The 23,283-nt window shown below is 39.2% G+C and overlaps 1 protein-coding gene across 5 annotated transcripts in view; it reads left to right on the forward strand.

Annotated features, from left to right (window-relative positions):
* kank1a (KN motif and ankyrin repeat domains 1a) overlaps positions 1 to 23,283 on the forward strand; it is a 62,681-nt gene that overhangs the window by 33,098 nt on the left and 6,300 nt on the right. For 2 of the 5 annotated variants that reach the window (XM_079608360.1, XM_079608361.1), the window contains exons 2-5: positions 16,093 to 18,735; positions 20,002 to 20,154; positions 21,118 to 21,214; positions 21,619 to 21,804. In XM_079608360.1, the coding sequence (XP_079464486.1) occupies positions 16,093 to 18,735; positions 20,002 to 20,154; positions 21,118 to 21,214; positions 21,619 to 21,804 (3,079 nt within the window). Of the gene's footprint in view, positions 1 to 2,850; positions 3,129 to 5,290; positions 5,420 to 14,882; positions 15,015 to 16,092; positions 18,736 to 20,001; positions 20,155 to 21,117; positions 21,215 to 21,618; positions 21,805 to 23,283 lie in introns of those variants that run through there. The other 3 variants (XM_079608363.1, XM_079608362.1, XM_079608364.1) reach the window with 3 other exon arrangements.

Below are 23,283 nucleotides of genomic sequence, written 5' to 3' on the forward strand. Positions count from 1 at the left end.
TATGTCAAGAACAGAGAAAAGCCCCTGTGGGTGCACCGCTCCATCCGTGGGAGTGGCCACGACAGCCATGGAGAAGAGTGCATATGGATTATGCTGGTCCATTCCAGGGGAAGATGTTTTTAATCTTAGTTGATGCCCATTCTAAGTGGATGGAGGGATATCCTGTAAATTCAGCAACAACAGCGACTACTCTTGAGTGCCTCAGAAAGAGTTTCAGTACCCATGGCATTCCTGAAATTATGGTATCTGATAATGCTCAGTGTTTTGTAAGTGAAGCGAGCAAAGAATTTATGTCTAAGAATGGAATTACGCATGTTACTTCTGCCCCGTATCATCCGTCATCCAATGGTCTTGCTGAGCGGGCAGTTCAAACTTTTAAGGACCTCATGAAAAAAAGTTCAGGTGACACTATGGAGACCAAATTGCATAGAGCATTGTTCAGTTATCGTATTACACCCCAGTCTACCACAGGATTGTCGCCTGCAGAAATGATGATGGGAAGGAAATTGCGATGCACCCTAGACAAAATACACCCCGACTTCACTACTAAAATTGAATTGAAACAACAAATTCAAAAAGAGCAACATGACCAACATGCAAAATCTCGCTATTTTGAAGTAGGAGATACGGTGTACACTAGGAACTTTGGATATGGACCAAAATGGATGCAGGGAGTAATTCAGGATATTACAGGACCTGTATCCTATAAAGTAGCAATAGGAAGTGCCCAAGTAGTGCGACGTCATGTTGATCAATTATTTAGTCGACAACAAAAAGAGATGTTGACTAAAGACTTCCAGGCTGCCGTGAGTGTTCAACCTAATGATATTGATGTGGTGTCAAGGGATGCTGATATTCCAATGCCAGAATCATTCAGTACATCGACAACATTTGAATCAATTCCAACTGTAGATAACGGGGAGCCTGAGAGTGGGATTTCTGGAGGTCAAGGAAATCACTTGCCAGATTCAGCCAGTGCTCAAAGAATGCCTGAATTGACTCAAACCTCAGCTAGAAAGGAGCCTGAGAATGCATCCTCTGGAGGGCTACGGCGTTCAGAAAGAGAGAGGAAACCACCAGCATATTTTAAAGACTTTGTGATATAGAAAGAAAAAAAAAGAAAAGAAAAAAAAAAGGGGTGTGTTTTGGGGAAGGATTGACTCTAAGTTAAGTGGAGGGGAAATGTTGTATGTTAAGGGTGGTATTGGGTTTGTCCAGTAGGGGCAGTGGCGCACTCTGTTTGTGGGATGTAGCACTGTTAAAAGCAGAGAAGAACACGCAGTGGTGTGGGGGTGCTTGAGTGTGTATTGCTGGCTACAGAGATGGGTCCAAATAAAGAGAGACCATTCTGAAGTTCCCGTTGTCTCTGAGTTTTCCCTTGGAATCTACGATACAACAACTCCCATTTTAGATCTGTCTCCAGCAGTGGGGCGTGTTTGTGTGTGTGATTGAATTCAGAGCCTTGTACGGACCTGCACTCCATGTTTAAATGCTGCCTCTGGCTAGTGTTGTGTCAGATGACTGCCTCGTCATGCTACCCTGCCCTCACCTCTGGAGATGTGCTATACCTCCCACTAGCATGCCAGATGTATTTCCTGTGTCACTTTCCCTGTCATCTCTGTTCATGAAACTCTTAAAAAACTTTCTAGCAGGAAATACAGACTGGGTAGTATGGAAGCTTGTTTCTCCCACAGAATAAAACATTTAAAAAGATAATTGCAACGTTTTATCTCACAAGTGCGAGTTAACATTTTAACTTTATATCTCCCAATTCTGAGAAATAAAGTCAGAATTGCGAGATATCAACTTACAATTGCGTTATACAGTCAGACTTTATTTCTCAGAATTGGGAGATATAAAGTTAAAATGTTTACTCGCAATTGTGAGATAAAAAATCACAATTATCTTGTAAAAACATTTATTCTGTGGTGGAATACTACACATTTGTTACAAATTGCGAGATTTTTACCCTGAAAGGTCCGGTTGCGAGTTTACATTTCGCAATTGACCGTTCGCAAAGACCCGCCCCCCTTAGTTACTGTCGCTATGTCTGACAAGCTACACCGCTCTCACGCCACACCATGTTCTCACTCAGTGAAAAATACATCGAGGAGCATAGAGACTGACAATACGCTGACAGACAGGACAGACCAGGTTACTTTTGGGTTACTTTTGATATTAAACATATTAAACAGTCTCACCTTTCAATATTGGTCATTTTTTAAAAAGATATTTAAGCAATAAATACCGTTTTGTGGCTCTTTAATGTGTCTGACAGATCGATGTAGAGCATCAGTTAAAGCTGCTCATGAACTGATCATCTCTTCCTTCTAGTTAATTTATAGCATCAAATAAATAGCATTTATAGCATTTTTCTCATCAGTTTCTACCTTTTAGCAAGGCTTTAAGTGATTACAGATATCTTAATTTATCAATGATGTGTTTTTCAGGAGTCATTTTGAGCTTGTATTTTCTTTATCTTTTACAGAGTTAATGGCAAAATTCCACTAACATACCCTGAACAAGTTTATGAGAACATCTTTCCTTGCCATTAACTGTAGACTGTTATAATTCCAATGGCATCGGATTCAGACAGGCCATATCACATGTTCAGAGGTGTTGTCTGGTGCATTTTTCCTTTAATTTTCATTTTTGAAAATATTCACTCGTATTCTAATATTCAAGTACAGACTTTGCTAACAGGGAGTGACACTGAATGAGTAAAAAATTATGAAGCACGCCTTTCCGTTTCTTTTCGCTATCAGTAAGAAGGATCTACCTGCAGTTACACGTCAATCTGTAATGGGCTGACCCTGTTTGCTAAAACAGCAACCTTGTTGATGCCATTGTGCCAATAGAGGACTTAACATTGTAAGAGTGTTTGATGGGACATCTCTTCCTTTACACAGAGGGTCTCTTGTCAGTGGTCTGGTCACTGATCTGTTCAACACGGACGGGTGCATCCTTTCCTCTTATAGGACCTGTGACATCTGAGAAAGTTAGCTAATCTTAGCGGTAATATACACTCCACGTTGCATAGATGCTTTGGCTTATAGGTGAGTGCAAGGCCGAAGTAACTTCATTCCCCGTGACTATATGTTGAAGAAGTTTAAGAATGACTGAACAAGGTAGGTGCGCTTTTTTAGTCCGTCACATCTGCATGCATGCACCTTCACAGCATGAACAGGAATATATCGTATGTGTGTATACACACATTTTTGGACTGAATCTGAACTGACCCTTGAAGTGTATTTGTCTGTAAGAGTTAGTGATCCAAAATAATCTGTATTTTTTTTTTTTAAATAATCAAGCATTCTGTGTATAAATATAATGTAAGCCATTCGTTCATTTTAATTGCAGCATTTAAGCATGTTTTGACAGGCTCAGAGTTGACTTTCAGCCACATGTGCATATTTTCATACAATTAACTTGGTACATTTTTGCGTCTTTGTTGAGACAGTTGTTTAGCTTTAAGAAAGATAATCACTCAGTCTACACAGTGTTGAATATGTCTCATTGTTTACAGACTGAAGTGATTTATTGATGAACTCTTTTGCTGTGTTAATGGTGAAAAGGAAAAGCTGTCCTTTTGTCTTCTATTCATATAAAAAAGAAATATCGATACACTTTTTGTCCTGGTGATCGTTGAAAAAGACATTGCACAACATTTCTAAGTGGATTCCTCAGTTTGGCTGTGAGCTTTGGCTGTGCTGTATGTTTCTGCTAAAACCGAGACATGCTGTTGTTGTAATATGTGTGTTTGTGTTTTTTTGTGCGAGATGGAGGAAATTCCTTAACACGTCCTGTGTTTCGTAATACTCAGGACTGGTCCAATCATTGTTTTTACTAGCTTCCCAAGTCTGTGTTCTTCAGAGAACATGGCAGACCTCCCACTGGTTCCTCTTCCTGCCGTTCTTCCACCAGGGGTTTATGAGACCCACCACTGTATCTGCTGCACACATGCATATTTGCTGGCCCGTCTTTGCTTTGCTTAAACAATCCCGATCTGCTGCCTAAACGCTTTAAGGTCATACTGAATGCTGAATCCAGCAATACTGAATCTTAGTTTTTGAGATTACTGATGCTCCAACTTGTAAAGATAAACAGCTTCTCCTTCACACAAAAACAAGTTTTTGATCTGGCACCAGAATAGTTTGAGATGGTTACAGATGGTGAGCTGGTTGCCCAACATTTCTGATTGGTTAGTTGCTCTGTCTTTAGTCCATTCCAGTTCTAGTACTAATTTAGATTGCAGGGCCGTTTCATTTCAAATCTCTTACAAGGTGAAGAATACTGTACGTGACTGTTAGGCTGTCAGTCTGTTTCTATACAATAGCTTTGATGATGACAAAATTTGATCTTTCTCAAAATGACCGACATTTTTAGGAAAAAAATGTACAAAAGCTGTCAGTGGTCCTCTTTCAAGGGTACCTATATATATATATATATATATATATATATATATATATATATATATATATATATATATATATATATATAAAAAATAGGTACTAATAAATACACGTTCAGTAGCCTAATATGTACCTTAGAGTACTAATGTGCAGGAGTAAATGAGGTACAAAATTGCACCTTTCTATATGCCCAACATTTGAAGGTTAGAGTTCTATTTGTTGTTAAATATTAAATGACCTCAATAAAAGCTCATGTTTTGGTTAATCTGCCCACAAGGTCTTGCTGACAAGCACACAATTGCAACACTGAGGTGCGTCACATAGGCCTCACCTATATCAGATCTGAGTCCATGATTTGTTTTGTGAACATCACATTGACTTTGGATTGTTTATAGTGTAAATGGTTTGAAATGAGCCACAACTCACCGGCCAATTTGGCTACTAAATTTAAGTTACCGGCCATTCAGAAACTTCTACTAACCCAAAAAAGAAAAATAAATAAACCAGATTATGAGAGACACAGGCAGAGAGACACAGGCAGTACAAGTACGTGTGTGTGTGTGTGTTCAAGGAAGCCAGATATGCACAGACTCTGCGCAATACACTGTATTTAATATATGATGATTACTCACAAGTTGAGTATTTGCGCTAAATCTGCATATATTTGGCTTACATGGACTTTCCCAGCAAAGTGAGTACGGTAAACATAAGTAACACGTCAAATTGGCTAGTGATCTGACAGCGTTACCCGCCACAGTTGATTTTTACCGGCATTTGGCGGCTTGCCGGGTGTTCATTTCAAACGCTATATATGTATGTGTATTTGTGACTCATGCTGTGCCATTATTTGACATTTTGTGTTTTGTTGTTTTGTCCAGTTTGCAGGTTGCATGGCAAGCTGATTTGATGCATGGCATTTGCATGAGTGCATTCAGGCTCTCTGCAGGATTTCAAACGAGTGTCTGCGGCCATGGCCCAAACCATGCACGTCAACGGCAATGCCTCAGGTAACACCCCTCCCTTTTAATTAGCATGACTGTCTGTTCTGTTCGCTAATGAATCATCAATGTTTATGCCTACAATTATTCTCAGTTAAAACTAAAGTGTGTAATTTCTGCACCTGAGTCACCAAAGGGAATTGCAAAAATAATACTTGGTGTCAAACAGGTTTCCCCAAACACTCCCCCTAAACTATCCCACCCCAGACTCACCATTGGTTGAGCCAGTGGTTCTTTATTGGGCTGGTTGTTTGCGATGCTCAAACTAAGATGGAAAAGGAGAAAGTATTTTGATATAAAAAAAATTACACTTCAGCTTTAACTTTGCTAAGTGAAGACCCAGGTGAGCACAGATATATGAACATGACTGAAAATATGCTTGTGAGATAGATTTGATATATATTTTTGAGCACTGTTTGAAGATTCATGCCCACTATGTTTGCACAGTCCTGCGTTTCTTAAACAGGACAGGAGTGTGATTTTCACAGCATTCTGTGACATATTACGTGTCAGCTTTGCCGGGCTCCGGACACTCAACCACAACATCAACGCATTCCACTGCACATTCCTTCTGACAATAAAGTGAAAGAGCAACAACTTGAGTAATAAAGCGAACTGTTTTGTCAGTCGCTTTATTGAGTGATGCAATGGAAATAAATTGAATTAATGGGTTTTGCTCCTTTTTTGCCATGTAGTGTGTGTTGACAGGTCATTTTAATGGTACTTTAAATGTCAAGTAGGAATGTTTTTGTTGTAGATTAGGGAAATCAGCTTAACTAAACTAACACAGTCAATAGATAGCTTCTTTCTTTATGATATTGTATCTCCTTTTGGCATTTTGGTTGTCTGTGTCGGTAAACCCTCACCTTTGATATTTATACAATGAAATTCAGGTCAGTAATAGCCTAAAGGAGATTTTGTGTTGTCTTGGACTCTTTCCATATGGCTCCTCCACAGCAAACTAAGGCCAGAGCACTTGGTGTTGTGTTAAACAAGGCTGCCAAGCTGTGCCATTATAAAGTCTAGAGTTCTAGCTGATTAGCATGTCAAGATTGAAGGGCTAATGGACGTGCTAAATTGTTGGACACTTGTATTACGGGTACTTCAATAAAGACGACCATTGTAACTCAACAGTATTCAAGCGATCTGGTACCTCATTGACCTTTAAACATATTTGCAGTTTCTTTGTGTATTATGTGTCTGCAAAGTCAAGCTTTCATCCTGATCTAGAGTGTAGAAACTTCCAAAGCAGATTGATGTATTGAACTTTTAGACGTTTTTATAGCCTGGGATCGGACGTGACTGCTTAAATATTTGGTATCAGTGCATAATTTGAGTACATTAATTCGACATTAGGTACGATGTTGAAAACATGAGCTCAAAATGGAAGTTTTGTGGCTTTTAGTCAATGTCTGTTAGCTTTGTGGCCATCTGTGTTGGAAGTTGATGAAATGATCAGATATTTACATTTAAAATGTACATTCTTTTTTTGCGCAGCAAAGAAAATTGTACTCCTCGAGCCATTTTATGTGGTATTTAAGGTTATATATAAAATCACAGCACGTCTGAAAACTTATGCAGTATATTATGTAATGATGAGTGTAACAGGACTAATATTCAGCCCTTGTATTTGTAATATTTTGAAGCCTGGTCTACAACAATCTCCTGCATGTAATTCACAGCCATTCCTTCAGATATTCTTGGTTCATTTACTGCTAATATTGGTTGGATTAGCAATAGTCTGGGATGTTCTGCAGGTTTAGTTAATATAAATGATTTAATAGTGGATCTGTTCACCGTTTCTCTTGGTTGCTCTGTTCTTTTATGGCAGGAGTATTCTTAGAGAAGTTTCTGTATCTGTTCCAGCATTGTTGCTTGTTGCTTGTTTAATGGCTCTGTGTGTTTGTTAGTGTGGTCTTGAAGATGACGTGGATTTCTGGGATAATTAAACTGGAAGGCTGACGTGGTTTCCATGGGCCGGGTCAGGAAATACCAGGCCAGAGTGAGAAAAAGGGCCTCTGTTTTCTCTTCTGTGTGTGTGTGTGTGTGTGTGTGTGTGTGTGTGTGTGTTTGAGAAGACTGATATGCTAAGACCAGTAATGCTAGCCTGCTACATTCAAACTCCTGTCCCAGTAAGTGACTAAACAGTATTATATTCAGTGCTCTAGGCATTTAAAGGTAGACTTGAATGAATGTCCATTAAGTGTTAAGGATAAAGTGTTGTAGATACTTGATTACTGATATTCATGTCAATTGTTTTTTAGTGCTTTGGTTTAAAGAGGAAATGTTCAAGAAGGTTGCATTTGTATTTGTTCAAGTTTCAAGCTGCTGGCTGCTCTGTTGTAGTTAATGTTAATTTAGTACTGCCACCAGGCAATATATCACACCCCCTGTCCTATACTATAGCATCGGTACAATAGGTAATGCTGTAATTTGCATTGTTATTGCACTGGACAGTTTGAAACAAACAGGTTTTGTAAAGATCTGGAGGCCATTGATGTGGGTTATTGCAATGCATACGTCTGAAATGCCTGTATAAATGTCCCAGGTGCGTGTTTTAAAGCTGACCAGGTTAAGGACATGTGCATATTTTTGTGTCCAAGTGCATTATTTCCTTTTAAAATAATTAGATAAATTCATGACATTTATCACTTTATTCTATACAACCTATTTAGTTTGAATTCATTTTTAGTAATAATTTGTTCAAATAATACAATAATACATTCAAATAATAAATCATCTTAAATCCCCAAAATGTCAGGTGGAGCAACCACCCATACAAATGAACAGACCATTTAAAATTATGTTTTGATAATAAGGAATTCAAAATAAAATACTATGGCATCATTTTAAGTTTGAAACCTCTCATATATGAATTTTATAAATATCAGAAGCTGTTGAGATAATTGAAAAACTTTTGTCTGGGAATAATCTCAAATGTCAGGATCGCACAACTGCAAATGTGGCTCTTTTATTATGAATTGATAAGGTAATAACAATATGAAATCATGACATCATTAAAAAAAATGCAGCATTCAGAGGACCCCAATTAATCCTTGTGGAATAGAGAACGTTTTTTGTACATCTTTCTCAAATAGCTACTAATAAAACGTTCAAGTACGTGTAGGTTGGTAGACTTTCCATGCCAGGTCACGGCTCTAGACTAACTTTTTTCACTAGGAGCACAGTGGCCTCCAACTGAAAATTTTAGGGGACACAGCGTAAATCAACATACTAACCAAATATTCACATTTCTACTAATTTCCAGTGTATTACTAATAAATACTTTGATAATAGATGCAGAAATTACAATGCCTTTGCGCTCTGATTTAACGTTACAGCCTCTTGTCTTCTAAAAGCAACCGGCAGTTGATTTATTAACACCGCATACTCTATGCTTGAGGCTAAGATTGTGTTTAAATATAGTATTGTTTTTAAACTGTGAAGTGCCTGCACTGTCGGCAAACTTCGTGTTCCCCGCAGTTATGGGGTAGCGACTGCAACAGTTTATGGAATTCGTCTCCTGCAGTACTACCTCAACCAGTCTTCCCGAAAATGGTGGGTTCGGCCTTTTTCGCCACTAAAACCTCTCACTCTGAATCATCATCCGACTGTGACACTGTACTAGGGCTGCAACGTTTAAAATAGCTCACGGTTCAGTTTGTATCACGGTTTTAGGTTCACGGTTTCGGTATGATTCGGTATGTGTTCAGGGGAAAAAAAGACTACTGTCAAAAAAAATTAAGAAAATAAGAAGAAATAATCCAACCAAGCAAAAGCACAAATAAATACAATAGAGCAAAGATAGCCTACTAATAATATAAACTATGCTTTTTAGGTCTAACATTAGTTTTCAGGTACAGAAATTGAATAAAATAATCAAATGTAAAATAACATTGCATATTTGACTGTATGAATTAAAGATTAATCCTTATTAAAGTTACAAAAGCTATTCAATTCAGAGCTTAAGGCATAACAGATACTATATCTGCTAGTATACTCATCAAGACGGCCATGTTTTGTGTGAATTTGTCCATTCAAGTGCAAATGAAAGTTTGCACTTTCGACTTGAACGATAACTCAATATTTGCGCGCTGTCTGAGATGAGTAGCTTACGAATAAATCTAGTAGCGAGTTCTCTTTCACGTCTTGCTCTTGAATGTTTACATTGGCAAAACATAAATGAGTTTAGTTTAAACACCGATGGTAACGTCTGTAGTTCAGGTCTCGCCGGCGCTCGTGCGCTATCAACTCCCGGTTGATGACGGCGAAAAATGACAGGTCATGTTCGAGCATTTGGCACTTGCATTGAACAATGTTTACAAAAAGTAAATTGTTTTGATTATCTGTTGTAATGTATTATTTGGTAAGCCAGCAAGTGAATTTAACTGGCACAGTAGCCGCAGGTCGGAAGAACGAGTCAATAGTTCGCTTGCTCGTTGCTCAGACGCTCATAGCAGGCTGTGATATTTGTCTCCGTCTCCTTCCCACAGACGCGCGCTCGATTATCTCTAGGGCCCTCCCCCTCCACACATTAGCCACTTACAGTGGCCATTCCCTATTCTTATTGCACTCATTGGCCTGCCACACATTTTGGATTTATTGATAAGCTCCTTCCACGTTTAACGTGTAAAAAATTACTGGTCGCACATGCAGAGGCTGCATTTCGTTAGGGTACTGAAGAAGGCTGGACTTAAGTCAACCTCTAACCCATGTTTACAAAGGCCTTGTTGAAAGCATCCTCACCAGTGGTATCACAGTGTGGTATGGCAACACCACCCTGGCTGAGAGGAAATCACTGCAATGGGTCATCATTAAGTCTGCTGAGAGGGTAATCGGCTCAAACCTTCCCTCCATGGACACTATATACATCCAGCGCTGTAGAAGAAAAGCACCTGAGCATCCTTAAGGACAAACACCACCCAGCTTATGCCTTGTTTAAATGGGTGGACACAGGCTATAATTTGAGACATCGCAGGCCTGTGAGCATTAGCACCCACAAGGCCCGTTTGTTTAAAAGTTTTTTCCCATCCACTGTCAGGCTAGTGGCACAGGACATTAAGGAGGGAAAACCGTATCCTATTCCATGTTTTTAATTATCGTAATGATCAAGTGCAATAGTAATTTATTCCATTTAGAGTTTTTAATCTTGTATGCACAATATTACTATTATTTATTCTAATGTGTATTTATCTAAATTAGGTAGGTTATTTATATACCGGTTCAATATGTCTTTTGCATTCCTTTTAAGATGTCTAGTCGTTTTCTGCTCTACCTCATGATACGTATGTGTATATGTGTATGTATGTGTTATCTTTTATACAAATTTTTTATTTTAGAACTTGACTTTGAGAAACGCATAAGCATTCCAATGTACCTGTACTGAAAGTACCTGTGCAAATGGCAATAAACTTGAAAATTACTGGTCGCACATGTGCGACTGGATGTAAAATTCAGTCGCACACTCTCAAATTTTGGTTGCAAAATGCGACCATTTGGTCGCAGTCTGGAGCCCTGTGGTACAACCAATATAAAGGTTGGAAAATACTATTTTATCTCAAAATTCTTTATTGTATTTAAAAATTATATGTATGAACTTAGCATAGCCAAAAGCTAAAACAGGCATTCAAGTAGAAGCCTGTTAAATATAAAATTAGTGAATGACCCTATATGAAAAAAACAACAACATTATTTAAGCTAAATAAATAATCAATTTAAGCTAAGATTATACTAAAATGTAGATTTAAGTTAAAGATGTTTTACCTTTTCAATTATTTTCATAATAATTTAAGTAATTTTATATGCCATTATTGTATCAAGTAAAGGAAAATCGGTCACACTTTATATTAAGTGTCTTTAACTAATATTTACTCACATAAAAATGGTTGGGTATGATGTAGCCTACATGCTGTTTTTTTAAAAGCACTTGTACAGTTATTTGAGAGGGGATACAGGTAAGGTAAGGACACGTTTGGTGGTATGGGAAGGTTTAAGGGTGGGTTAAGGTATTAAAGGGTAAGCGAAGGGTCAAAAATCGCAATAAAAGTGTGATAAAATCACAATAAATTACAATGTATCTGAAAGTGATGTCATGTGATTTTATTTTATTTTTGATCACTTTACTTCAAGAGTCTGTTGACTAAAATGTATTTGTATTTTATTTTTACATGTAATTGTACAAAAAAAGTATTCCGTATTCAGCATATTCCCTGTCATTATTAACGTTGTCTGGTGGCTAAACTGATATTCATCAGATGGTGCAACCATGTAAATACTTAATAAAAAAAGCCAGCAAAAAAAAATTGGTCAAAGTGAACAAATGGCTGAAATCTACATTATGAATAGTTATTGTATTTGTTTGCATTTTCTGGTATGGCATGAATATTTTTCTGTCTTTAAAAGTAAAATCGTATGCTAAAGATACTAAATACCTGGCCACTAGAATTCAATAATTATAAATGTATATGAATAAAACGCACAACCACAAAATAATAATGTGTTTGGCACTGCAGACTCTGTAAGGGTTACTTTAAGATTTGACTTATACATAAAATTAAGAATATATATATATATATATACATATAATACACACACAATTATTTGGTTGTACCACCTGACAAAAAAAGTAAAAAACCAAAAGTAAACACTTAAAAACGTTTCATCCTTACGGCATGTCTACCACCTGTATTTTCCTGTTGTACATATACTGTGAAAGATAACTTGGTGTGAATTCCTAACATCCTGATCTCTCAAATTTCCATATAGGTTTTGTGGTTAGCAAAACAAGCAGATTTATGATTTAGTTTTTTTTCTGAGGTCAGGCTTTCAAATAGGCATCTATTTTCATTGCTCTGTAAGAGATCCACCGAGATGTCATTGTGTTATATATGAGAAGAATTGAAAACATTGTCCTCAGGGGTTTGTAATTGGTAATGAATACTCTCAGGTGTGTTGTACTGGAATAGACCTTGAGTGTAATAGGCAGAACATAAAAGAGGCCAAAAACAAATCAGAACTACAGATTTTAGATAAGAGTCTAGTCAAAATGTTTCTACTTTTGCTAGACGGCACGGTTTCTGGTGACAACGTAATGCTGATCGCTCAAATATTTAGCTGCTATTTGATATGTCATTGTCTTTGGACATATAGTCAGACAGCATTTGACACAGACAGTAGATAAGCCATGCCCTTTTAAACTCAAAGATTGTGAGGCACACACTTGTGAAGTACTAATTCTTCTCTGTCCATCTCTTCTTTTTTTTCTTTTTTATCGGAGCAGGGCACAGATCAAGCAGGGCTGTCTGTGGACATCTATTTTAAGTTGTTTACACTAATGTTACATTTGGTCAAAAGTGGATGTCTTGGGAGAATTTAGAGAACCATCTTGTCCATCTGCAATTCAGAGAACACACAGAACAATGACATATTTTAGAAATATTCCCATGGGATTCCCCAAACCATTTAACACATGTTTCCTTTATTTTGACAAAACCTATACCTCTTACAAACCCCATTTACATGGGGCTGTTTCTGCTCATTTTGTCCAGAAATAACTTTGTGACACTGACAACAGACTTGCCAAATCATCATGTCACGTTTGTTTGCCCACCTGTCAGAAACGGTCACTGCCATATCCTTGCTTTTTGGGTCTAGCCAATCACATTTCAGGGTGTGTTTACACTTGTAGTTTGTTTTGCTTGGTTCGTTTGGTCCTGAACAAAAAAAAAACCCATTTAGTCTGTCTGCTTCGCGTTCACATTGGCATTTTAACACCAAGCCTAAAGGCATAGGGATGCTGTACGTTCACAATCTGATTGGTTGGCTTTTATTACGTATATATTTCAAGACAGAACTTATTGATCATCCAAAACAATGCTGAGTGCTGGGCTAAATTCCCTCGTTGTATGTTCGTAACCTACATATGATTGTATCTTGACCAGCTGGGAACTTGTGAAGAGCTTATGAAATGTGTAAAGGAGTCCAAACAGCTGCAAGATTCCCTCCGTCACACACACAAGCGAAAATCTGCTGCAAAGAGACGCGGTTCTGATGCTTGTAACGAACTGTGATGGGCAACATCGCGACTGTGACGAGAAAAAACAGGTATGCTTGAGCATTCTGTCCTTTTTAGGGCTGCATCGTCTGACATCATGTCCCGTTTTTGGTTTGTTTACATGTCTTTGGTCCATGTTGCGTTCATATTTTCGAACCGCACCAGATTTCGTTTGGGAGCGGACCAAGATCCATCTTTTCAGCGGTCTCGGTCCACTTGTTTAGTGTGCACCAAGGTTCGGATGACAGTGTTCACACTTATTCAAATTAACCGCAATAACAGAGCAAACGCAACAGGGCTCGTTTTAATTGAACCATGGATGCCAAGTGTGAACACCCCCCCCAAACTTGCATAACCCGGCAATTTTATTTTTTCTAATGACAAGGACTATAACTTGTCACCCTAGCCAGCACTAGATACAGGAGAGGACTAACATCAGTTTTGAATTTTACACAGGTGGTTTGTGAATGTCTTTGTTTCAATTAAAAATGTATTCTGTAAATACTGTCTTAAATACTGGTCTTAAAAAAAAAAGTATTTGTTGGCAGCTGGTTGCTGAACTTTAAACCAGTCTAGCTTACGCTGTTAAAAGTGCTTTTCAACATAAAGCAAGTTTGCTTCAGTACGTTGCCCGTAGCATAAACTATTTTGATCTGAACATCCTCTAGGCTGTTTTTGTCTGATGGTGGGTAGTGTAATTCTAGACTGCTAAAAGAGAGTGTGGGTGGATTATTCTTGGAGCCGTTTCTCACACTGCTTTCATGCGTTTCCCTTGCTTCTCGCTTGTCCATTTAGTGTCACAGGTTTTCAACCCCCCTCCCGGTGAGGTCAGCGCTCAGCTGCCTAAGTGTCTGTTCTTCGTACCAGACGAGCCTGTCTCTCTCTCCATGACATTGCTGTTGTGCTCTTGCTATAGTCAGCAAAGTTAGCTGGTGTGCTTAACAAGCTAGCGATTGTTGCTGTGCAAGTACAGTAAAAGAGGTTTTGTCAGTGCTGTTGAAGGATTGTTGCTTGACTAAATAAAGAATAAAGCTTGTTATTTTGATTGGAGTATTTAAAAAATGTTTCTTTTGGTCTACTAACTTTTGTAAACCTTTATTGTCATTGAAAAAGTCACTATATCTTGGTGTTTTTATCTGTAATCCTACACATAGTTCAAATGAAGGAGCAGCAAAAGCTTAACTGAAACTTGTATTATGTGTCTGGTGAGTTTATGCTCCTTAATATGACAAAGACGTGCCTGGAAAGAGTGTTCAAAAAGGGACCACTGTTTTAAGGGGTTACAAAGCGTTTAAAGAGCACTTTCAGAGAGGCAAGACAGAAGAAACAGTGTAAGTGCTGGATGATTGGTAGAGGCAACTAGCCTATCACAGGCGGCGCAGAGCTGGGCTAAGTTTACACCAATAGTGGAATTTTTCCCCTTATGGAGTGAAGGTTGAGAAAGTGCTCAGTGAGTGAGGGGAGGCAGCCTGCAGCTTGTTCTAGTTATAAAACTATGACGGCTTGTAAGGGAACAGGCGCTGCTGCATGAAGACTGCTGTTTGACTTGGGGTAAGTGACGCTTGAACAATGAGGGATTAGGTTGTCTTAACCTCCCCAAAACCTCTTTCAGTTAAACCTATAGGCAATGTTTGAATGAGTGTTACATGGTCAAGTAAACTTGCATTTACATATGTCCTTACCTTAAAACGTACCATGAAAATGTTCAATGGTTTGTTGTTTGTACTTAATGCACTGTGTCTGGCTCTCTAAATCATCTGAAAGTGTCTTGGCTTTCAGAGAGTTAATCTGTCTAACTGACGACAGGAATTCTCTGTCCGATGTGGAATTTGGACTGTGATATAAGCTCTGTTGATGGATATTCCTTGGCTTCTAGCTGAAAAGAAATTATTAAAATTGTTACCTCTCTGTCAAGGTATTTCTAGTCTGCTATGTAGTGAGTGAGTGAAATGTTTAAAATTATTGTCAATTGCATCAGACCAAATTGATCTTTGGGTAGAAAGAAATATTTGCTCTCCTTGTTTTCCCTTAACCCTACCCCCACTTGCCCCCACCTTGCAAATGCTCAGCAAACACATGGAGTTTGTTTTGCCATGAAATTGTGTTGAATACATCTTTACATTTAGTGTTGGAAACCAATAGATGGAAAGTTCAACTTTGTTTTTTAGTTAATGGTTTGACTGTTCTTGGAAAAATCTTAGCAATGTATAGTAATATGATATCATAACACACTGTTATGATTACAGGGCATGACAGTAGTGATCACACCCTTATCACACCTTTGTGCCTGCACCCTTTAGAGTTGGTTTCAAACTTTATAAATATACTTAATTTACCAAGGACTCAGACTGAAGAACCATTCTGTCAAAATGTATTTCTGTTTTTAGAGTTGTTGGCTGTTTAAATCCTTTTGGGGAACAAGGTTGTTGTTGTTATAAAGCTTAAAGTAGTAATTCAAAAAAGTAGTAATTCGAAAAGTAAGTAATTTTAAGGAACGATCATACGTTTTTATTTATATATATATATATATATATATATATATATATATATATATATATATATATATATTGTACAATTATTAGATAACATAACAAATTTCACTCTGTGTTTGTTTTTTCTTTTTTTGCAGAAAAAGATGATGATGAGAAGGACCCTTACTGCTTGGAAACCCCATATGGTTATCAGCTAGACCTGGATTTCCTTAAGTATGTTGATGACATTGAGCGGGGCAACACCATCAAGAAGCTAAACATCCAGAGGAAGCCAAAAGTGGTCAGGTCCGTGCCGCCTCCTCGGAGCAGTTGCAGTGGCCAGACTGAGTGGACTTCAACAGACTCCTTGTCCTCTTCCAACAGCGATGAGAGCAAACAGTCATCCGTCTACTTCACGCCTCAGAACCAGGTAGCCCCCCCTGGCCATACTGCCCAAGTTCATGAAGCTCCCCAAGCCTTTGTGAACGTCCCTGAGACCAAGCAGCTGCTGCCACCACCTTCTCCCCGCCTTCTTCGCCATAACCCCCAGGTGGAGAAAACACTGATGGAGACTCGAAGGCGACTGGAGCAAGAGCGGCTCCTTATGCAGCCACCAGTCAACGAGCCGCCTCGCAGGCGACTGGCCAGTTTTGGCGGAATGGGCTCTTCCAGTTCCCTGTCCTCTTACAGTGGCTCCTATGGGCCAAGCCAGATTTCACCTAGCTTGCATTCTTTCCAACATAATGGACATCTAGGCAATGGCGAGTACAACCCCTATTTCACATCCTCTATGGGTAGTTCGATCCGCCACAGTCCCCTCAGCTCAGGCATGACCACACCAGTGACCAATGTTAGCCCCCTGCACCTCCAGCACATTCGAGAACAGATGGTAGTGGCTTTAAAGAGACTAAAAGAACTGGAAGAGCAGGTAAAGACCATCCCAATTCTTCAAGTCAAGATATCAGTCTTGCAAGAAGAGAAAAGGCAACTAGTGTCCCAGATGAAGAACTCCAAGGTAGCGGGGCAGGGTCCATGTGGAGGTTTTAGGAAGCGCTCTTATAGTGTTGGCAGTGCTGATCAGTATGAGCCCCTGACCCAGCTCAGGACAGGCTCTGAACTTCACATTGAGGAGATGGAGAACACTGAGCAGAGCACCCAAAGGCTACAAGAGTTTCGGCAATTGACAGCTGAGGTGGAGGCTCTGGAGAGGAACATACAGGATAATGGTGAGGAAATAAAGCACAGCTTACACCAAACAGAGCAAAAAACAAACCAAAACATCCAGCTTTGGAGTCGTGAGAGCAAGTCCATTGGTGTCGGAGCCGATGAGAACATGAACGATGTGGTTGTTTACCGAAAGTCTCCCGGGAAAAGCAGAGATGTGGCAGTTGGAACAGAGCAGGAGGTGAGTAGCACAGGAGTTGGTGTGACTGAAGCCATGCTAGGAATGAGCAGTGAGGTAGAAGCTGAAATCGAGATGCAACACCAGACCATCGAAGCTCTCAAAGAGAAGATCTACAGACTGGAGGTCCAACTTAAGGAGACCACCCACCAAATGGAGATGGGAAAGCTAAAGCTTCAGCTTCAAGTGGCTGGATCAAGAAAAAAAACAGACAAGGGTATGATGGCAAGGCCAGAGATGTACAGCACTTCAGTGGAGGCCAGAGTGTCCACAGAGAGCCAAGGTGTGGGCAACCATGTTGAGTTTAATGACGCAAGCACAAATCATGTCCAAAAAATGAATTCAGTAGGCATTACTTGCAGACCAGATGCAAGGCATGTTTTGGTGGGTCCAGAGTTGCCAATGGAGCGGTGGGTTGTACAAGAACGTGCTGAGGTTCATGATCAGTGTGTCGGCAGTCAGGTTGTGATGTGCAACCGGAGTGTGGGAGTGGAATTAAGTGTATGTGAAATGGGGATCAATACTGAGTTAACGGCCGAAGATTTAGGACTTTGCAAAAGAGAGGCTGAACAAGCCAGAGAGTTCAGGTCTATTGGATGTGGAGATTGTTCAGTGGATGTAATGGTCAGGCCCATCAAGGATATGGTAACCCAGAGCTCAGCAACAGATGATGTTCACAGAACTGATTTTGGAGTCATGGTCTTACCCATGTGTGCTTCACAGTACACAAACACAGAAATTGAGACAATAGCCAAGTTAACCAATACAGACAACGCTATTCTTACTGATTCCTTCACGAATACACAACCAGATTCAAAAGACAAACAAGTAAGCACTGTACCAGTGGAGACTCGTACAATAGCCATTGGGGATGGTCTTGTAAAAGATGTGCCGGCCACATTGAAAACACGCTCCGTTTCAGTAGGTACTACAGCATCTGAGGAGGTTATGCTTGATATGTCAGCATCTTGCAAAACAAAAGAGGCTGGGGTTGGCCACATGAGCATACATGAAAACTTCTTAGTCGGTCAGAAGACAAGGAACATTGCCTGTGGCCCCTCTCAATGTCCTGCCCCGACCCAAGTTAAGAGTATGCCTGTGGGATCAATGCCATCAGCAGGACCCATCCAGTCAGAGGCCGGGGCAGGTGTTGGACTTGATCACTACATTGAGAGAGTGCAGAAGCTCTTGCAGGAACAGCAGATGTTGCTTGCTCAGAACTACAGTGAGCTGGCAGATGCATTCGACCCACCTCAACAATCCCAGTTTAGCTCCATCAACAGTGAACTAGTTACTACACTATCATCCATCAATTCAGTTATGAAGTATGGAAGTGTTGAGGAACTCTGCAATGTGGACCTTCTAAGGCAGCAGGAGAAATCAGACCACACCGTGAAAGGTTAGTTGCAGTTTGCTAGAACCCTATATGCACAATGTTTAAGGATCTATGCTGATTTTTTTTAAAGCGCTTTTTTTTGCATATTGCAATGACCTCATTAATCTGCTCTGTTTTTACTGGGGAACTGTTGTTAATTTTATTTTAATAATAAATATTTCACTGTCCCTTTTTTACTTTTCTTTTTACATTCTGGAACTAAAGAACATACAAACAGAAGGAAGAATATCACTGAATATTTAGGATAAATCAAGTTGCTATATTTACACTCAGGCCCCTTTTGAGAATGTTGAAGAATAGGGACGAGGCACGAGGGTACACGGTGCGTTTGTGTCTGTAATGATGCCTGACACGATCTGACAGGGCAGAGTTGTCTCTGACCCTGAAAAATGCATGGGGGGCTTTGGATCTAATCCAACAGTGATCTCATCTTTTTTGGAAGGCAGCAGCTTGTGCTAAATGCTTAGTTGTTGTTGTCTTTGCTGATGCTGATTCATAGGTCCACTGTGTTATGTAATGTACAGAAGCCTTGTGTAAAGACGTTCTCTCTATAAGGCTAGCCTTATGTAGCATATCCAAAGTTTCTTTAAGTATGTGCACAAGTACTGTTTTTATTTCCAGGAATGAAGGCTTAAAAATGGTAGGAATCTAAAAGTTCTTAGTCCAGCGGTCTTGTATTTCTCTCTAATCTTTTATTTAGAAATTAACAGCATTTTAGCATGAATTCGTATGGAATGCTCTGAAGCTATAAATAACATTTCCTTCTACTCTGTAGAGAAGGGGAAAGCGAGAATGAAGGAGAGCATTTTTACATGCGCATCAGAGTATTATGGCCAATGGATCAGTCAAATTGCTGCCAAGATTTAGCGTTTCCATATCTGCTGTGATAAGATTTGGCTCTAGATTAAGCAGGAGATGCACTCAGGTATTCTCCATATCAGACATTCTTTTGCTGAAATGTTTTTATTACATTACTACATTTGGTGCATGCCAACAAAAGACCATCTTGATATTAAGAATATCTAGACTCTTGAATTCAGATTCATTCCATAACCATTGCACATTGCTCTGTGAGATAATCAGCAAGAACAGCATTTTGACACACTTTTATGTGATCTTGAGATGTCCTTTTCATGCAATTCTGTTTTGGCTGGAGCTATATTATATGTCTTGGATGTATAATTTGAGACAGAGCAATTTATGTACAGAAATATATTGCTGTTCCTTATGTCTGCCTTTTTTCTGTCTCTTCTTGATCTATTTATCCAGAAACGCAGATGGTCAATGCAGTCCATTCCCACTCGAGTAGTGTGAGAACAGAGGTCACACGGATAGAAAATGTCCATACTGACGACTCGCATGAACAGAGTACAGCTACACAGAAAAGCCGCATGGACCAGCAAATGTCCACAGCATTGCATGGTACTGTATGCCCAGTTCTGGCACCAAACAAGAGACATATTTGTAAATATTTTTGCAGTTATAGTCAGTTGTAGTTGATAATCAGTGTGTTGTTTTCAAGTACTATAAAACTGTGTAACCATTATAAAAGAAGCCACTTCTTCATGTTGAACTCCCCTTGATGGATGTTTTTTTTCATGAAGCCACCCTTGTGTGACTGTCTTAGGAGAGCATGTAACAGATTAACAGCTTCAGGGCATGTAGTTCCAGGGATTCAACTGCTCTCACCCGTCAAAATAAGGGAAACGTGGATAATGAGTGCCTTCATCTTCTACAATGTTCGAGATACAGACAGTCAGAGGGAGTGTGTCCATTTGTAGGGCATGTTCTTGCAGTTCTCAGAACTGTTCTTTTTTCAGTCTCCGTGGAGAGGGGCGGTGATCCTCTTCGGTATTTGGCAGAGCAAAGCCTGTACTTAACATGTTTGCCGTAGCTTTAGGCTGCGGGATGTTTCTTTTGCTTCACATAGTTTTTTCTAAACGCATGTTTGATATGCAAAAAAAAAAAGTTTTCCTGAACTAGCGGTGCTTGATGATAATTTTTTCTGTTTGGACATTCTACATGTCTGTCAGATTTGGACAAGTAATGTAGCCAACTCCAGCTTATGGTCCTGATTAGCTGTTGCTGGCTAAAGTAGATTCTACTTGTTCATTTCCCATAACAGCAATAACACTGTCTTTCATAAATCATGATGTCAGCTTTATGCGGTTCTTTTAATTTTGATAGGGTGTGTAGATTTCTGTCAGCATTTGGTCGAGCCAAAATCTATATTAAAATCGTTGCACTAACAATATTCATGTAAACTTGAATACCTGATAACTGTTTGTACCTGGAAAAATATGATTTAAAATGTAAATAGTTAAGCTATACTTCAACACTATAACATTATAATTGTTGATTGCCTGGATTTATCTTCCTTACTAGGCAGTCACAGCACCCTGAAGTCCATCATGAAGAAAGACGGTCATCAGGGACCTAATGGCACAAAAAAGAACTTGCAGTTTGTTGGTGTGAATGGAGGGTAGGTTCCCGTTCCAAGTAAGAGGAGAAAATATCGTTCTCAGGGAAGAAGTGTGATAAAATATATGTCTGAATTGATGTTGGTTATATGTAAGGCATACAACCAAAAAACAAACAAAAGTGTGGGTGATCAAGACCTTAATGCAAAGCTTATTACATGGCTACTTACAAAATAGCATTAAATATTACTTGTAGTTTAGCTTAAGCTGCAACAACATTACAATATAAATGTATATATTCTTAGTAACCTGCACATGAAAGTAGGTATGCTGCCATGAAGAAATAAGTGATAAGTGGTTATTTTACAAAACCAGTGCTGCAGTTGAACTGTCAGAATAAGGTATTCTATCTAGAGCATCATGTAAATGTGCATAGATTCAACTCCATGCTGTTTTCCATCTCCAGGTATGAGACGACATCGAGCGATGACTCCAGCTCAGAAGAGAGCAGCTCCTCTGGGTCAGAGGATGAAGGGGAGGAGAAGGACAAGATGGCAAATGTGAGAGAAAGGAGGAAAGAAGAATTCCGAAACAATGAAGCAGTGGATGAAGATAGAGACACTGAAGATTTAGGCCAGGACAAAAGGCAGAGGCAAGTACTGCCAGTAACTCTTAGATCCACATGCAACAAGTGATTCATAGTTAGTATTGCGTCATTTATGACTGTAGACCAATTCAAGCATCTCTTGCATTAGAAAGAGAATTTAAGGTATTTTGGATGTGATGTCTGCAATGTAATATTTGAATATTTTTTGAAAAGTGGAATGTAGTCACTGGAGGCACGGGAGCTCTGTATAATCATATCAGTTACGAATCCTGCATACCAAGCCTGACATGAGTCATGAGAAAGAGTCCTTAAGTAATGCTTTTCATAATCTCCAAGTAGTCCTCTTCCACCTGGAATTAACATTATTTAATATCTGGATAGTTTCTGGATTTTTTCTTTTTATAGCTAGAATGCATTTACTCTGCATTTCAATGCGTCTCCAATGTGATCAGTTGGACAGCTGATCACTCTTACCCATGCTAAATGGAAAACGCCATTTATACACTTTCAACCATTTACTAATTTAAAAAAAATAGTTTGGGAGATAGTTCTAAATACATTCTGACGTGGTCTATTATGTTTCCCTAATTTAAGTTTTAAATCGCTACTTTGAAATTAGATTAATAGAGAGACGTGAGTGAGGACTTGGGGAGATAAATAAGAGATTCCTAGTTTAGTCCAGTAGGATCATTCACAGGATATTGTTCATTAAAGGGATACTACACTTTTTTTGGAAATAGGCTCATTTTACAACTCCCCCAGAGTTAAACAGTTGAGTTTTACCGTTTTCGAATCCATTCAGCCGAACTCCGGTTCTGACGGTACCAGTTTTAGCATAGCTTAGCATAGATCATTGATTCTGATGGGTCCATTAGCATTTCTTTCAAAATGACCAACGAGTTTCAATATTTTTCCTATTTAAAACTTGACTCTTCTGTTGTTAAACCGTGTACTAAGATTGACGGAAAATGAAAAGTTGCGATTTTCCAAGCCTATATGGCTAGGAACTACTCTCACTCCGGCGTAAGAATCAAGGAACTGTGCGGCCGTACCATGGGTGCAGCAGCGTAATGATATGACGAAGCACCTGCCGTCAACAAACCAACGTGACAACCTGCTTGCACAGGGAGCGTGCCTTGAGCTTTGTCCCGCAAGTCATAAGCAGTGTCCCGCATTTTAATTTTGTCTGCATTTTATTTAATCGTCACAAAACCACACAAAAAAAAGTAACAGCTACTTTGGGAAAGAGAACGACAGGTCAGTATGCCGCGGTGTCCATAAGTTAATGCCCGTAGTGTTGTTTATTTGTTAGATACACTAGGTTAGGAGTGAGCGCCACTCTGTGTATGTTTTGTTTTTGTAGTTAGTTTATTTAGGTGCCGAATGCACCGAAGTAATTCGGTTTCCTTTTCACCCTTTTCTTTGGCTAAGTTTAGGCTTAGTATAAGGATTGTTTTGTTATATTCTGTTCTTTTCTTTGGCGACACTTTTTGGTTCTCTTAGCTTCCCCTTTTATTAAGTTAT

This window comes from Phoxinus phoxinus, assembly GCF_949152265.1.
Source record: "Phoxinus phoxinus genome assembly, chromosome: 3".
Classification (NCBI taxonomy): Eukaryota; Metazoa; Chordata; class Actinopteri; order Cypriniformes; family Leuciscidae; genus Phoxinus; species Phoxinus phoxinus.